We start from the raw sequence: 13,383 nt of genomic DNA on the forward strand, positions 1-13,383 counted from the left end.
AGGTGCTTCTGATAGTTCTGTATCATGAACCCTTCCAAATATGCTGTTCACACACATCTGTGTACCTTCTGTGATACAATCTCTGTGGCCCACCATTCCTGTGCAATGGGTCTCTGCTCATCAATATTAATCCAAAAGCCTAAAATCTATAAGCTCAACCTTAAAATCCCTCCATGCTTCAAAATTCCACTGGGTTAGTGAGGAATTTGAGGTGGTCAAGCGGTATGGCGTTGGGTTTTAATGAGTGTTGTGGTGCCTAAAGATACTGACATTTCTTCAAAAGAAGGCTCTTCCTGAGTTTTATTTGCATTATTGTAATTCTCATGGTGAAATAGCAGTTCCTTTTCTCTTCAAAGGACTGCTGAGCCAGGAGAGTAAAACTAAAAGATTGACACAATACCAGGTGACTTTGCATTTGGGGCAGAAGAGGCACTGTAAAGATGTGCGAAGTTCTCACTGGTTCTGAAGCTTCTCTCAACTCAAAGAAACTTCAGTGAAAGAGAGACAATAGGCTGACTTAGATTTATTTCCCCACAACTTCCTCCAGCAGAACGTACCAGTGAAGGAAAATGTGCTGTCAGGTGGTTTCTTGGAAAAAATTGGTTCGAAGAAAGAGTTTAAACAACGTCCAGCCCTCTTCCTTGTTTAATGGGAATTACAGCCTTGAACTGACACAGCAACTTTCACCTAAACATGTGTAAAATCACTTTAGAGATTCTGGTAACTGCCGAGGTTACCATTATTTAGCAATTATTTAACAGCACATTGCAACAGTTTGCAGCAGTTGCTTAGAGAGTGTGAATAACCCCATTTCCAATGTAATTTATTGGGAGGAATTACAGCAGACTCTGTCATTTTCAAACTGGAACGAAATCCAGGCACCAGGGCTTTATACCTTTCTTCGTAAGAAAGCCATAAAGGGCTTTTTCTAATGAAGCAGCGAGGATCTTGGTTTTGTGTTTCATCCCCAATTCGGTGCCTTGAACACTGTGCGCTTCTGCTTTGCAGGATTACTTCAGTGTGGTTCACTGCTTATTCACAATGAAAAAACATTGAGTTAAAGGCCCTCTCTGCTGCCCCATGTTAGCATTTTGCATTACATCAGCAGCTGTGGTAGCTGTGAGATCAAGCCTCAAAATTAATGTGAAATCTATCCGCCAGGTTTTGGATGGAGAATCTGTAATACCCATGTAACACTGAGAACAGTAAACTTGGGGCTTGTGAATTCTTTCACTCCTCTTTAACCTCACTTGCTAGTAATTTAATTAGTGCTAAACACTCTGCACACAGACTTGCAGAAGTTAGAAGTCTGACTGACATAGGATTCACTTCCAGTGACTTTTCCTCTTTTGCACATGTGCTGGATGAGGCTGTGCGGTGTTTGGAAGTTGATCAGTAATCATTGCACAATTCTAACCATATTTAAACATGATAGAAATAAATGCTTTGGATGCTACTATATTTTTCCTACTTAAAAGTGAAGTCATTTTTTTCCCCCTGCTTCTCCCCCACTTCCTCTTTTTCCCCCCTTTTTGGTTCCAACAGAATTGTAACCTGGAAGACAAGCAGTTAGACTTTGTGAAATCCCAGTTCATTGTAGCATTTGGCTTTAGGAAATGTGGAACCAAAAAATAAACATCTGCTTGGCAACTTCACCAGAAGTTAAGCTGTAAATGCAGTTTTCATCTTTTCAGTGAATGTGGCATTCAGTGCTGGTTAACATCTATTAAGGAGGAGTGATGCATGGTTGAGGTTGTAAAGCATTTTTTGTTCTTTTAAATTACAGTTATGAACCTCCATTGCCTCAGGGAAATCCCCTACTCCAGTTTCTTTCCAGACATAATTTCTTATGTGCCAAAACTTGAACTTCCCTTGAAAGCTTGAAGGTAGTTGGATGGGACATTGTGAGTTATTAGACTTTGGAAAAGAGATAGTCTTCTATAGATCTGTGCATGACAGCCCCCAAACTTCATTGTGGCCATTTTTTTTTTAATTGACTTTAGTCCTTCAGAATTAGGTCATAAGTCTCTTTTATTTTATTTTTTTCAGGCTGAGTTATGAACATTTTTGGACATTCAGAAGGATATGGAGTTACATTTAGAAGTGAATTAGGAAAAATGTAAGCAGTCCTATCCTTTTGTTCAGGAGGAAGTCTGCACATGACAGGGACTCTCCCATGATGCCAGCCTTGGGCTCTGGTCCTGGCAGGCTATGGTTGCAAACCTTGTCCTGTCAGATCTCTGCTTTTCAAAGAAACCTTTGCAAGCTCTGCTACTACCTGGGCAAATTTGTTTCTCTGAGGATCAGGGAGGATTGAAGTGGGTGCAAGTTTGCATAACGTGCTATTGGGACCATGGAGAAAGGTCAGAAGGGGCAACTTGAGGCAGCACTGTTGGAAGCATTTTGTTATTGCTAGGGGTGCTGACTACCTGTAGGATCTTTCTTCTAAAACTGAGCAGTTCTGTGACTTGAGACTTCAGTAGTGTTGTATGAAACCTTTTTATTTTGGGAAGGGAGAAGTTTTTTGGTAGATCTCTGACATGTGTGGACTGTCTGTTTCTGAATGCTGCAGTCCTTACTGCACTGTTTTGAAGATTCACTGCCTCACTATGAAAAATCAATAACCAGTTTGCTAGGTTGTGTTTTTAAATGCTATTGGAAATTGGATCTGTGCTAAACCAGATGAATGCGCTGGGTTTGGGTGGGTGTGGAGTTTTATGTTGTTGTTTGTTTTGGTTTGTTTGGTTTTGGTTTGGTTTGGTTTTGGTATTCCCAGGGATAAAAAAAGTCCTAGCATGTTTAATACAGAGGTGTAAGGTCTGTCTAGTAGTAAGGATGACTTGAGGCCAAGATTCTCAGCATTAAATGAGGAAAGATCTGCCAGGTAAATTTGTCAGAGGATGCATGGTATAAATATGTTAAGTTTCATATACAAAGCTGAAGATAGCAGGTACCAAACAATGAAGGGATGTAAATTTTCCAGTAGGGCAGTACTCATGAAACTCACTCCCAAATCCTGTTAACAGACACCATATGTGAGGGTGAGGAAAGAAGTGGAGGAAGGGTATTGTACGTGTTCCTCCTGGCACCCACTTTGTATACGTACAACATAAATGTGTTCATCTGGTGCCTTTTAATGCTCATTAAAACGTGGTTCCACAGGCGTTTTTCTCTGTGAATAAGAGGGGAAGTAGAAGGAAGATGTGATCCCCTTGCCTAGTGTTTGTGATTAGTTAATTCCTCTTCACTTGATAAATCATCATTTATGGTATGATAGCAGCAGCTGTGTCCAGCAGAACCAGAAGAGGAAAATTAAGCCAAGGTAATTGTAACCTGGTTCTCCAAGAGGCATGGGCACATTGTACCTCACCTGATGCAAATAGAGTTTTGATTTAACACACTGACTTGGGATTTCTTAGTGCCTTGGCATGAGTTTCTCTACATGTAGTCAGTGATAGAGTGTCAGTAAATCAGCTTTGGTTTTTAGAAATGTAATCTTTTTTTATGTAGTGCATTGGGAAGAGTGGAATGAAACAGGGAGGAGCAGATGTTTGCTATATGCTTTTGCCATACAGAATAAGGCAGCTGTAAAAAACACCCTTTCCTCTTCAAAGCAAATGAACTTGAAAGGTGCATCCCTGCACGTGGCTCCTTGCCCTTCATGTGTGCAGCTCCTGGCTTGCAACAATAGCAGCATTTTGTCTTTGGTAATATCCGTGACACAAACATGCAGTGGAACAGAAGCAATGGGCAGAAGCCCTGAGATTTAGATCAGCAGTCTCACTGGGTATAGGATAGCACCGGTTACTGCTTCAAGCAGCTCCCCTGGTTAATGCGTAGTTTGCTAACATATCAAACAACAGAATTGGGCTGTTGATAAATAATTAATACGGATTTTTTCACATGCTTGCCTCCCAGGCAGTATCACCATGGTGATCAGCTGGCCTTTAGGATCTGAAAAGTAGCAATCTCTATAACAATGGCATTGTGTCAAACTTTCTCCTTCTCTGAGAGAGTTCTCAGAGATGTATTAGCAAAATGCACAATGCCAAGCACTAATGTGGCTTCAAGTCACAGTGGTCTTTTGTCTAACTTTTCAGTGAGTGTATGGAGTGTTTTCTATGACCTTGCAGAAGTTTGTTCTTAGAACCGCACGTCCTGCATGATGCTCTTTGTTACTACATTTGTCCAGGGCCTGGACTCTCAAGATAGTTTTTTTTTCCCCCCCAGCAAATGGACACAGCAAAGATACACTTGTGTGGGAAGAGCCTAACAAGAAGTCTATGTGAGAATACCTTTGCAGAAGCCTTTGGGTGGTTGGCTTTCCTGTAGGGATATCTGTCCATGGCTCCTTCTTCCCACCTGGAAGGTTCAGAGGCCAGATAGTTATCCAGCCCATCCTCTGCCTTTCCTTTCTATTCTTTGTGCAACCTCTGAAAGTGCCATTCCAATGCAACTGGATTATCTGTGTCCCCCCTCCTTATCATTTGATTGCAGCAGCCTTAGGGACCACCCAATTTCATAGCTTTGTTTCTCTTCCTTTTCTGTTGGTGATGTCTGGGCCAAGAGCCATAGGCAGAGACTCCCCTGGAAAAAACATAATACACTGCCAGACTTTATTCTTTCTTGCTCAGCTCCGTGGAGCTGGAGAAAGAACAATGTGCCTTTTCTCTCCCCACCCCCAAACATCCTCTGCTCTCCCTTTCTCTTTTCCCCCTTGGTTGATCCACCTATTCTTTACCTCCCCGCCCCTGTTGGCACTTGGCGCATTGTACTTCCCACCTCGCAGTCTCAAAGAAAGGAAATGGAGCTGTGAAACCAGCCGGGCTCACCCACTTCCCATTGCTGGGTGGTTACAGCCTCAGTTCACAGCTTTTGGAAAGGAGAGGTTTATGTATTTAACCCTCCCCTCCCTCTTTACCCAGACAAAATATTTTTTAATAATTTTCTTTAAGCTACAATTCTGACATACCTCTCAGAGGCAGCAATCTGGTTTCTCTTTCTCAAGGGATTGCACTCTCTGTCCTGATGTCATTTTTCTGACTCTCCACAATAGTATTGCAAAAGCCCATTGGAATTTGCTGGAGCATGGGTGGTATGCATGAGTGCTCGAACCAGCTTGAAAGTCACAGCCCCCATGGTGGAAAAAAGCAGTTTGTTCATATCTCACTAGTCCTAAAAATAGCCTTGGTAGATAATAAAGAGTGGAAGATTGTTTTCAATGGGACTGAATGTACTGCATGCAGGAATTGCTTGGGAAGGTTCAGTGGTTTGTGGCATTCAGGTGGTCAGCCTCAGTTACCACACTAGCCAACTTAAAAATCTGTGACTTTGTGCCCTGTGGCCGATTCTACTTTTGTTTATATGCGTGCGTCTTGTCTGGGAACGAAGCAAACCTAAGTTCGTTAGATGAAAACAAACACGTGAAACGACATGCTGAAATCAAGAGGACCAGCTTTACACTTCGCTGAAAATATAGCTTTGTTGCTCATCACGTAAATGATGCCAGCAGTGACTCAGCAGACAGAGATTTGATATGGAAATGGGCACCTACTGCCTGCCATGCCCTTTGCCAGATATTTAGACTCAGAGATATTATTCTGTACATGATGGTCTTGATCTGCCTCTGTAAAACGAAAACCACACTCATTTTGCTCTGCACAGCAGCTTGTAAAGGAGGAGAGACATTTCTCTTCCAGATAGGACTGAGTGTACAGAAAACCTTGCAACCATCGTCTCTTTGAAGTATTTATAGTTCAAGTTATTTGTACCAAACAAAAGCAAAGAAGCATGAAGTGTGTCGGAAAATGCTTAATAATCTCTCTACACCAGTTCAGAGTGTCAATATAAATCCTCTTTCCAGCAAATGGAGACAGGTAATTTATTGCAGCCTTGAGAGAGGCTTATTTCTCCTTGCTTCCTGCCCAGCAGACTCTGGAAGCTGATTCATGGAGGGATGAGAAGCCAAAAGCTGTGCTCCCTCTTTCCTATCTGCTTCTGGAAAACAGAGCCTGGCCTTTCAGATGGTCTGAGTGTGGGCATGTGGACTTCAGCAGGAACCAGCTGCCCTGGCTCCATTTGCACTACTGGAGTTAGTATGTTTCAGACTTGCCCATTGTCTTTGCTTGTTTCCAAATGTTAGTCACTGTGATCTGAAGTAGCTGAGAGAGGGAAGAGAAAGTCTTGAATGTTAAAACCTGAGAGATGTGCTCAGCATTTCTTTCTTTATATTGAGATGAGATCTTGCAGCCTGGATGTCACTGACAAAATCCTAGTATTTCAGGCTGGGCTGCTGAATTCTACCCCTGCAACTGGAAAGTGTGTTTTCATGAGAGCTTGAGTACAGGCTTCAAAATTTGGTTAAACTTTTTGGTATAGCCTGTATAAATGAAGGCTACTAGGTGCCTTAACCACTCTTCAGCATGGGTTCTAAGACTGTAAACTCTCTGGTCCTGTTCAAAAATACGTTCCCAGGCAACACATCTGTTTGCATTTGAAGATTAATCTAAACATGTATTTACAGAGTGTCACCACACTTTTCAATCACATTTGCATTTTTTTGTATCTAAAAATATATGTTTTCATAGATGTAATTATTCCCTCCAGGCCATTTGCAGTAATTATGTGTAGACATACAAAAGTCCTGTCTGTGAAGCGCAGAGTCAAGTTAGTAGGAGATTGGTGTGCCCTCTGGGGTGTCGTTAGTGCTTTACCAGCCATGAATGGTGAAGAATTTGCTCCCTGTTGTATATTTGACAATGAAACCCTTCTTAAATTCTTCCTCAGAGCCAAGTACAAGGCTGTCTTTTAATAAAAAAATGTTTTTACCCATGACTATATTTATTTCTTGTAGGAATGCACATGCTGCTCCAAGAGCCACCCACATCCTTCTTGTATACAGGGTGTATTTGCATTTGCAGCCTGTCCCAGTGCAAACATGAGAAGGGGGAAAAAAATCCATCCTCAATGTTAGTTTTAATTGCCTTTTCCATCTCTAGAGTCACTTGGAGATAATCTTGATCACTCATTCAATTAAGATCTGTTATATTACCTTTTCTAGCAATAGGTGAAATGTAGACAAGATCATAGTTAAATTGGTACTTGTAAAATCTTTATCCCAAATGTCTGGTCAAGAGCAAGTGAATTAATTTGGTTTTAACATGCAAATTGCTTTGTCCTGTGAGTTTCGTTTCTCTGTTCTGCCGTTCCAAAGTAGGGTGGCACTTGAGCATAAGCTTAATTTTAAGCATGTGCTGAAATCTTTGAGAATTTGAGGGAATGGGGCAGGTACTTACTGCTTTTTTTGAACAATGTTGCTTTTCAGAGTTGAGGGCTTTGTTAGGAAACCTGATCCTTTAAACTAGCTTCTGTTTATGTACATTTGAATTGTATAATATTGTAAGTTTTCCCCTTATTTCTCCAGTGTCCATGATATTGCATCATACAATGAAAACAATACCAGTCATGCCACTTGCAGTTACTGAAGTAGGCCATTATTATTTTTTTTTCCTTTCTGAAGGAACTAGGGAAATCACATAAATCACAGATTTACAAATACTTTCCCAGGAGAGGTCGACAGTAGTTGGCTGCATAGAATGACAAAAGTTTTGTTTACCCATAAAAGGGTGGTCATCTCAGCAGGTCAGTGATGTTTTTCAAAGATCTATTGTTGATTTTAAACTAGCTGGTAATTTATTCCTTGAACTCTGGCTTAAAAAAATAAAGCAGAGTAAATATTGAGTATAATAAAGGCCATGCTGCCATTCAGTATGCACAATACCCTCACCTTCCCTCTCCCACCAGCTTCTCTCCATTGTCAGCTTCTGCATTTCTCATAGGGCATGAGCTGACCTCTGCGATTATTTATGGTGGTGTTCAGATAAGGCCTTTTTTCACAGGCAGCACACATATACACACTCACAAGGGCTGTTACAAATTTGAATTTATATTGCAAGTTCAGCTATCACTTCCTCTGTTCCCACCCTGCCTTTTGGAAAGATACCCAGTCACACCATGTGCTTGAAAAATGGTTGCTGATTGAGGAAGGATGCAGGAAGGATATGGTTTTGCAGTGATTGCATAAGTGCTGTGTAGGAACTGAAAGCCATGGGTTTATATAAGGACAACTTCAGATGTGAATTTCAAAGATTGATTTCTTCTGATTTTAGATAAATCCTAATTCCTGAGCAATTTGCCTGCTTCAGAGAACCATGGAGCAACCCTGTGTAAATGTGATCCTTTATGTATTAAGATGGACAAATGCAAATTTGTAATCAGCACCCCAGGTTCCCTACTTCTGTTCCATCAGAGATCTCAACCTTATTTCAGAGAAATTGTCTCCAAAGCTTCTATTTGAAGTCCTAACACCTGAAGACCCTAAAACTTCATGTCACCTATTACTCTAATGAGTGTATTTATTGCTATAAAACGAAAAGAGCTGGGGCATGGAGGTTTGTATTTTAAAGCTTTGGTTTTGTCATTCCATGTTCTGCCAACATCTAACATCTGTATTTATTTTTTGAACTCTCCTTAATGGATTCTATGCATCTATTCAGTTCCAAGAATAATGCCTGATTTCTTGAATTTATAGGTCGCAATAAAATCCATTCGTAAGGACAAAATTAAGGATGAACAAGATATGGTTCACATCAGACGGGAGATTGAGATCATGTCATCCCTCAGCCACCCTCATATCATCACCATATATGAAGGTTAGTGAATGCAGCTATCCTTCCTGACTGCTCTGTTATGTTCTTGCAGACCTGAGGTTCATGTTTCTTGAGATAAAACACTAAACAAAACCCTACTCCTAGTGTAAACCATTCTTTACCCAAGAGACTGTTTAGAGCATTGTCTTCTCTCTGAACCACCAGTGTTTCACAGATGCATAACCTTTTGCCTGGAGGAGTTTCTCCATGTGTGAGTCAAGCACCATCTCCATGGCAGGTGGGAAATTGTTGCATGATCACCTCATCTCCTTGCTCCCCTTGGATATCTGTATATGTCCCCATCCCCTAAACTGGTCTCTGTATGCTTTATTTTCTCTGGATCAATCTTACCTGCTCTAGTCCTTTGGTTTTCCCTTACCTACCAGTTAATCTTGCTGGTTCTGTCATTGCTTCTGTTCCTTCTGAATCCCAGCATCCGCTTCCTATGCACCTCTGCACACTTTCCTGTCAGTCTGGTTGTTGGTTAATCATTCCTGTTTCCTAATCCTGCCTTCCCCTTCTAACTTCCTTCTTCCAGTGACACAGCTGGGAAGCCTGCTAATTCCTGCCTCTGACAACTGTTCCCTGGTCCTACAACAAGGAGCAGGAAGACGGGAATTCCTCCCTGATTTGCCTGTTTGTTTCTTTATATACTTGTAGAGTGCCACCCTGCAGTAAAATCTCTTCCTTCCTTCCTTACTCAAGTGACATCCTACCTCTAGCTGGGATGTTCAGTCTGGGTACATGCTAAAGGCACTGGCCAAGAGGTCTGTTGCTGTAATGAGGACAGCTGCATGGCAGATCAAGGATATGGAGTCCAGAGCTTCAGAGCAACCTGGGTTGAGCAGCTTTGTCCCTGGGGATCATCTCTTCCCCTATGTGCAGAACAGGCAGCCCTGATTTAGCCCTACATATTTACATACCCATGAGGTAAAGCACAAGGTGATGATGTGTATATGGCAACTCTGCTCTGAGAGTTGATACGACTGATTAAAACAAGGACTGGCTTGGCGTACTGTTACAGTATCACATATTGAGTTATTCAAAAGCATGTTCTTGTACTTGAAAAGAGATGAATATCTGTCTTTTTATTGAATAAACTCATAACAGGATCTGGGAACAGAAAAAGGGAGGGATGCTGTGTCAGCATGTGGGTTGCAAATGGAACAAAAGTTATTTCAAATGTGCACAGGAACTCAGAAAGAAAAAAGATTAAGCATGCTGTGGTCCTTTGACCAATTGCCCTTCTTGTCCTTACCTTAAATAGTTTCTACTGAGTTAAAACATTTGTAGAAGCTTAAAAGATGACAACATTTTAAAGAAGCAGACAAAAACTAAGTCCAGTGGGAATAAAACCTTCCCCTCTGGCCCCGTGGGGGGAGGAGCAGTGTTTCTGCAGCAGAGCCAGTGAAACTCCACCCTGGTGGGTACATCCTGTCTGCCCAAGGGTGAGCGCCTAAGGCAGGTGATCTTGCGGTCCTCTTACAGTCCACCAGCCAGCAGCAGCACACAGCAGTGACAAATCTGGAGGCAGTTTTTTCTCTCATTTCTGGGAATTATTCCATTCTGTTACTCCTTTGTTTCCTTTTCTTCTTGAAAGCAGATCAGTCTTTCTGGCCTTCATATGTTTAATTCCTGGCCTGAAGGGATGGGCAGTGGAAGTCAGCTTCTTGATTGGACTGTAACCCATTGGAAGGAGTTACACATAGCAGAGCTATCGCAGCTGTACAGCTCATCCAAGCATTCCAAGCGGAGCTGATATTCGGCCTTTGGCAGCCAATGCTGTAACATAGGTATGGCAGCCCTGGGAAGATGTGGTAGCTGTGCAGCTGAAGTCAGGGGACGATTACGTGTTGCTAGAGATAAGGATGTGAGCTCAGGGAGCCTCAGACGTGTACTTCATTTTAAGATGAAGAGTACCTGTAGTGAAGTTCAGGGAATACATCTAGGACTGAAGTATTTGTACCTTCTTGAAACTGGATTCTAAACACATGCCTATTCCTCTTGAGTGATGCATAATGAATCATAATATTCCTGTCCTCTGACACAAAATGTTGAAGTCATTCAGTCCTCAGGGATGGGTTTAATATCATAAAATTTAAGCCATCCCATACTTAGGTAGTTGATGTGTGCTAGAAGTCTAGTGTCCCTCTCTAAGTCGAGAGAGACCACAATATACCCAGGGTGGTTTGCTCCCATCTAGGTGATATTTATTCAAGTGGGTGGGATAGAGACTCCTGTTGACTGTAGAAGGGGGTCTAGCTGACTAACTTAGATCAGATGCTTAACTTTTAAACTGAAGCCACCGCACGGATACTCTTTTCCTCTCTCATTAGTTTTTATTGTGATTTTCAAACTGCCACTGCATGTCTGACATAGCTTTCTATAGGTGCCAGGTTGCACAGATATACCTATGGTGGACAGTGCTGTAACTCCCTCTAATTTCTTTGAATGCTCTTTGTATTGCATTTACAAATGTGTTTTCCTTAAGTAGGATCCTTGTTTAGGTATCCTTTTGACCTGCCTGCTTAAAAGCAATTAACCTCTGAATTTGTCAGCTTCATGTAAACACAGGCTTATCTTTCTTTCTTTCTCTTTTTTTTGTTTTGATACTGAGCAAATTCAGATGCGTGGAAACAAAGCTTTCCAGTTTAGAGATACTTTCTGTTAACCTAATCAAAAGGCACATACCTTGCCCATTACTGCAAGGGCAGACCACAGTTGTGATTCCAGCGAAATTCCATCCTCTCAGCAGGGTTGTAATTGGCAATCTGTGGAGCATGGCTGCGAGGGAAGTGTTCTTTCAAGTGACTTTAAACTCCAGGCAAGGGACTGGATAGATGAAGCTGACTGTGTTCTGCTTTCAGCACATAAATGTTAATTTATAGAATAATGCCTCTGCCCATTCATCTGTCTGTCTCCTCCACTGCCCTCCATCCTTCCCCTGCCCTATTTCTTTTTTTGCCTTCAAAAGTCCAGGATTTGAAAATAAAGCCTTTGAGAGCTAGCATGTTTTTCCAGGGGTAGCCTCAGTACAAAATCTACCTCATCTGGCAATACTTTATAAAAGTTAAACCAGGGAAAGAGCATCAGGCCTGATTCTGCAAACTTTTAAACATATGTTGGACCAATCCTGAGAGCGAAGTTGTGCTTGGTACATTCAGGAGAGTGCTCTTGAATCTTTGTAGTGTGAAAAACTGCCTGTATGTGTCTTTCTGTGCTGGAAGACTTGTCCTTGGTCAGCATAACTGTACAGAAAAGTCTGCCCATTTACAAGATGCACTTAAAAATGAACAGCTTATTAACAGATATTTAGTAGAAATAGTTGAACAAAGACATTCCCTGAAGAATGAGTAAATATTAGGATCAGAACTTGGTGTCCATGGAACATGATGGCATTAACGTGAACAAGTAAGTGAAGGAAAGTGAAGTGTAAGTGAAGTGTACTGAACTGCTTTGCTGAATTGGGACCCGGGATGCTTAGAACAGTGCTGGACCCTTCACAGCAACAAGGCACACAAAAAATGATTTGCCATCTAAAAGGGACACTTTTTTACTTTTTTTTCTGTAGGTTGCATTTCTGATACTCTAAGGAAAAAGCACAGAGATTCTCTATCATATATCTGGCAGTTCACAATAGTTTGAGCTAGGGTTGCATGCTTTGGTTAATTAGGAAACTGGTTCATCTCTTCTGTACTTTGAAATCCCAAAGGCAACAGAATAAAATCTGACAGAGTGTAATCATGGTGGTCAGTATTACAGGATATATTCATCTTACTTGCCCAATATATGCTTAATCTCATACTTTGTGCCAGACTTCATGCCCCAAAAAGCAAGTACATCCTTGGTGTTTCACACCTGGGTTCAATGCAGAGCTCCTTGGGTTGTGTCAGTGAAGCCATCATCTTGACAGTGAAAGCAGCCACTTTGCCAAAATTACCTGGATGGCAGCCAGCAAGGTATATGGACACAAATCATTGCTGAGAAACTATGTGGCCCACCAGCAATGCCAGCTCAGACAGGTGTCCCACATCAGACTGGACATGAGGAAGAAGTTCTTCACCATGAGAGTGGTGAAACCCTGGAATGGGTTGTCCAAGGAGGTGGTTGAGGCCCCATCCCTGGAGGTGTTTAAGACCAGGATGGATGAGGCTGTGGCCAGCCTGATCTAGTGTGAGGTGTCCCTGCCCATGGCAGGGGGGTTGGAACTCGACGATCCTTGTGGTCCCTTTCAGCCCTGACTGATTCTATGATTCTATCATTCTGTGATCATCAGCCCTGATGTGCACCCCGGGATGTGACAGGCAGCTGGGTATGGAGGTGGCAGCTCGCACCATCAGTGGGTTTGTGCATGGGCATAACAGAGTCAGGTGGCTCAGGCTGACAGCACTGGGGAGGCAGTCCCTGCCTCTCTCCCAGCTTCTGCTCTTTCCTGTTTCCAGATGTAATCAAAACAAACGTTGGTGCCTAAGGACCTCAACCATTTCTGCGTGCAAAACACCAGAAAACTTCAAAAGTTCTTCAAAACATCACATGAGCAACTGGACTTTGAACAACTGGAAAGCTGGAAGGATTATTATTTTTTTTTTAAAATTCATTTGGCCAAGAGAAAGTACTTCAGCAGTGACACTATTTAACCACATTTCTAATTGATTTCCTCTAATTATGTAGGCTT

The 13,383-nt window shown here is 42.0% G+C and overlaps 1 protein-coding gene across 1 annotated transcript in view; it reads left to right on the forward strand.

Moving 5' to 3' along the window:
* NUAK1 (NUAK family kinase 1) overlaps positions 1–13,383 on the forward strand; it is a 47,068-nt gene that overhangs the window by 13,236 nt on the left and 20,449 nt on the right. Inside the window, exon 2 of the mRNA XM_009908350.2 lies at positions 8,591–8,711. Within this exon, the coding sequence (XP_009906652.2) occupies positions 8,591–8,711 (121 nt within the window). The remainder of the gene's footprint in view (positions 1–8,590; positions 8,712–13,383) is intronic.

Source organism: Dryobates pubescens, chromosome 15, assembly GCF_014839835.1.
Source record: "Dryobates pubescens isolate bDryPub1 chromosome 15, bDryPub1.pri, whole genome shotgun sequence".
Classification (NCBI taxonomy): Eukaryota; Metazoa; Chordata; class Aves; order Piciformes; family Picidae; genus Dryobates; species Dryobates pubescens.